Here is a 4485-nt window from a genome sequence, read left to right as displayed (position 1 = left end):
GTTCTATACCCAGTGATGCCGTTGGAGTTGATGGACTCACTTTTCTTCTAAGCCTTCCGCTGTTATCTTTATTAGATGGCCTTAAACCATATTATTTGCAATAAGTTCTCTTTGGAGACATTCGATGTAATAAGTGTGTGATTGCTACTCAATTATAAATGTTCAAGTACTATGCGTGTCAGCATTACTGATCCAGGTATGACACTGAAGCACAGAGATCAGACTGTTTGAGGTCTGGTCGCCATAGTATAAGCTTCTCACAAACCAGAGTTTCTCACAAGAAGCCTCATGGTTTCGGTAGGGAACGTGTCACCTTTGTGAACGACATGATATTCGTGCCTCTTCTTACTTTCAATTTTTATCTAGTGTCAACATAGAACAACAGTAGTGTCATTTTAACTTTTTGTACTTTTCCGCGGTTCATTAGGAATTTTTTTATACATTAACTGAGTTTCCTTGGCATTTTATGTGCATAATTCAAATATGAACTACATGCACATGCTCCAGTGCAGAAAAATGGGTTGGAATATAAAATGTGTGTCAATGGGTGCATGCTTAGGTCCCACGCAAGAAATGAGAATGAATTTTAAACAGTCGCTCGACCGCAAACATTGAGGTACATGGTTTTAAAATTCTAGCAAATCCAAAAGAAATTCATGAAACTTGGCATGCTATCATGAAATAGCATCAACATGCTGTGGTAGAAAAATAGTTCCATTTGGGCCAGATTTGGATATAAGCTACTCAAAAACCAGAGCTTCTCACACGAAGCCTCATGGTTCCGGTAGGAAACTTATGACCTTTATGGACACAACGATATTGGTTGCCTCTTTTTGCTTTCAAAATTCCGTCTAGTGGCAACATAGACCAACATGAATGTCGTGTTAAAATTTGAAATTTTTCTGGGTTCATTAGGATATTTTTATACCTTAACCGAGTTTTGTAGGTAGTTTATGTGCATAATTCAAATCTGAACTACATGCACTTGCTCCAGTGTAGAAAATGGGTTGAAAAATCAAATGTGTTTCCTTAGGTGCATGCTTAGGACCCATGCAAAAAATTGAAATAAATTTCAAGCACCTCGGCACCGTTGCTTGCTGGCAAACGTTATGAAGAAGAGATTATTTGAGACGTGCGGACGCGCTCGTCGGCGTTTGAAGGTGGGATTTGTTGTATCCGAGCAACAAAAAGGATGGGATTTGCTGTATCCGAGCAATAAAACGGGCACCTTTTGGCAGACTTGACAACAAGCGGGCACCACTGAACATGCAAGCACCGTTTGTTGTATTTTTTTAAATACAATACAGATGCAAGTGTTTATATACATGCGCATACAATCACCCTTATGAATATACACGCACATCAAGACTTAAATCTCGATGTGCTAGAAATACCACGGTCTCTCTAACTATCAAACCACATGTTAGTTCGCGGTTGTTGCATTTTAATTGTAATACATGTATGGTCTACAATCGATCCGGACGAATACCGGGGCGAAGAAAACAAATGACAAGGCCAAACGCATGGGGTCAAGATAAGATACATGGGACGCTGTGCGTGCATGCAGGAGCATTAACTGGCGCCTGGTCATTATGTTTATCCATCCCCATCAGTCACCATGCATGCAGGATTACTACTAGTACTTCTCTGGTCAAGGTAATTAACCAAATGACCTGGAGAGCAGCATGCACAGCTCACACGGTGCAAGGTCAGCCCAGTAACAGTTCACCTTGAACCAAAATGCCGTCGAACCGAACGCCAGGCATGATTACCCTTTTGCGGTGCAAGTGGAGTACGTTGCGGTCGTGGCCGGAGCATCAAGTATAGCATCAAACCGGACACTTCTGGTTGACTGTGAACCGAACCATTTGTTGGATCGATGCCGGAGCAGCATCGCCGATCGGCAACCAAAAATTGTCGGGCCATCCAGAGATCCTGCAGCCAGCTGAACTGGGTTTGGGTGGACAGACGAGTCATGACTCATGACGGCAGAAAGCGATCCGTCCATCCATCATCCATCCAACGCGTGCGCGCGCACTGCGCCCCACCTGTCACCCCGCACCGCGGCACACGCTTCCCGGCCGCGGCCCACACGTGCGACCGGCCCAGGAGACCAAGCCGGATCGCACACGTACGCCCACCGTATGTATACTCACCCCGTATACCATACGCTCTACCGTATCACGTACAGCAATACCGGTATGTCTTCAGGTCAGCCCGCCATATGTACACCAAGTCCATGGAGAGCGGTGCCACCGCGGGTGGCCCACGCGGCAGGCGGACAGAGACCGGCCACCTCCTGCGCCAGGCTCGCACGCCTGGACCCGGCGCATGGACCGCTGCGGGGTCGTCCTGTAACTATAGAAAACGCCCCCCCTGTTTTTCCTTTCCTAGTCCTGGCCTAGCTCCCCGCAAAAAAAATAGTCCTGGCCTAGCTCAGCATCTCTATCCAATCCTCCCTTCCCTTCTCTCTCCACCTCTCTCTTTCCTTCTCTCTCTCTCGAAGATTTCTTGTCCTCGTCTGTGCGCTCCGGCTCGGCGTGGTCAATCTCTCGGCGGACGCACCCACCCGCCGATCCGCGCGTGATCCTCCGTGATTTTCGCTGGATCTTGCTTAGCTAGCTGCGGGTGCGCGCATGTCGACGGCGCTGGCGCCGGGGATGGCGCGGGGGCACGGGTTCCGTGGCGCGGGGAAGGGGAAGCAGCGGCCGGATTCGGAGGAGCCGGAGACGAATCTTGGCGGCGGCCCCAACGGGTTCTACGTTGAGGAGGAGGAGGGGGAGGAGGTTGGGAGGGAGGAGCTGCGGGAGCTGGAGGAGGCGCTCTCGGATGCCTCCTCGATCGGGGCGGCCTCCTCGGATAGCTCCTCGATCGGGGAGGACTCCACGTCGGAGAAGGAGGAGGGAGAGGAGGAGGAGGTGGAGAGCGAGGCGCCGGTGGATGAGGTGCTCGCTATGGGGCTCGGGACCCTCGAGTCTCTCGAGGATGCGCTGCCCAGCAAGTAAGCTTTCTTCTTCCCCATCCTCTTGCTCCTTGCTTTATTATTAATTAATTACCGGAGGTTTTTGCTAAATTTGTATGATCTTGTTTGTGATCTCTTCAAGTTTTTCTTGGTCAAATAGGATATTTCTTAGTCCAACAAGTCTTAGAGAAAAAGATGGATTTTTTTTCTTCTTTGAGGAAAAAATCTGTTCTGATTCCTCGGCCAGTTGTGTTTTCTGGTGTAATCATTAAGCTCTGTAGATCACAGAACTAGCGTACTAGTCTGCCTGTTCTGTTGAACTTTGCATTCTACCAGGACGGACCATGGAGAAAGTTAGCATCTTTCTGCTAGTCAAAACAGATAAAGATCATGGATGGATTTAATTTGGTGTGTGTAATTAGCTGGAATCCCGGGCATGTGAATAGCCCAGCGGTGCATCGACTACAGGCCAAATACTCTGCAAATATGCAATTACTAGTACCCATGGAGTGTTTGCCCTGAACATTAACTGACCAAGATGAATGAAATTAATCGCAGGAGGGGCCTCTCGAATTTCTACGCCGGCAAGTCCAAATCCTTCACAAGCCTGGCGGAGGCTGCAGCCAAGGCGGCTGCCAAGGAGATCGCCAAGCCGGAGAACCCCTTCAACAAGCGCCGCCGCGTGCTGGCGGCATGGTCGCGGCGGCGGGCCTCCTGCAGCTCGCTGGTCACCACGTACCTGCCGCCACTCCTCTCCCTCGACCACACTGTGGTGGAGGGGGACGAGGAGGAGGAGGAGGAGGAGGAAGAACGCTCGGACGACGGCGACGACGAGGGTAACAGCAGCGGCAATGGCAGGAGGGAGAAGGCCCCGGCGTCGCCCAGGTTCCCTCCGCGCAGCCTGCACAGCGCGTCCCAGAAGGCGAGCGTCATGAGTAGGAACACCATCAATCCGAGCACGAGCTCATTCCGATCTCCAAGGTCATTCTCCCTCTCCGATCTGCAAAACGCTGGATACAACTAGCTGAAACATAGGCCGAATTTAGGTTGGCGAGATGGTGCTGCTGCCGCTGCTGCTACTGTATAATCAAGAGGTCTCTACATATAAGAGAACATTAATTTGTTGTGTTTGTCTGTCTGTTGGCCTCTTCTTGAATCACCTGGTACAATAGCATGACATGGCAATGGCAACCCGAAGTGGCCGCTTCTTTCAGCCAAACTGAAAGTTCTTAACCGTGTTCTCATCGATTAAAGGATAATGATGTTGAGCTGATGTCGTTGATGACAGGTTAGTGGTTTAATAGTTGCTCTGACCAGCGGTGTTTGCTGGTGGCAGCAGAGAGGCAGAAATGGTGGGTGATGAGTCCCATGCATGCCTCATCCAGTTGTTAGCGACTCGCTTTAGGCTCTCTTCAGCTGATTGCTACCATTAGCCAGCTAATCTAAAAGCTTAGCACACGGAAAGAAAAACATTTTCCTTTCAGAGGTGGCATAACCTTCACCTCCCAAAAAATTGAAGTTCT

The 4485-nt window shown here is 49.5% G+C and overlaps 1 protein-coding gene across 1 annotated transcript; it reads left to right on the top strand.

Moving 5' to 3' along the window:
- The first annotated feature begins 2387 nt into the window (after positions 1 to 2387).
- Positions 2388 to 4092, top strand: LOC125520451 (protein dopey-1 homolog). Its single transcript, XM_048685379.1, has 2 exons — positions 2388 to 3001; positions 3521 to 4092. The coding sequence occupies exons 1-2, from the start codon at positions 2637 to 2639 to the stop codon at positions 3984 to 3986; spliced, it is 831 nt and encodes a 276-aa protein (XP_048541336.1). The 5' UTR covers positions 2388 to 2636; the 3' UTR covers positions 3987 to 4092.
- The last annotated feature ends 393 nt before the right edge of the window (positions 4093 to 4485 follow it).

The sequence above is a fragment of the Triticum urartu genome, chromosome 7, assembly GCF_003073215.2.
Source record: "Triticum urartu cultivar G1812 chromosome 7, Tu2.1, whole genome shotgun sequence".
Classification (NCBI taxonomy): domain Eukaryota; kingdom Viridiplantae; phylum Streptophyta; class Magnoliopsida; order Poales; family Poaceae; genus Triticum; species Triticum urartu.
The sequence above is the reverse complement of the archived record's forward strand: the minus strand, read 5'-3'. Positions and strand labels throughout refer to the sequence as shown.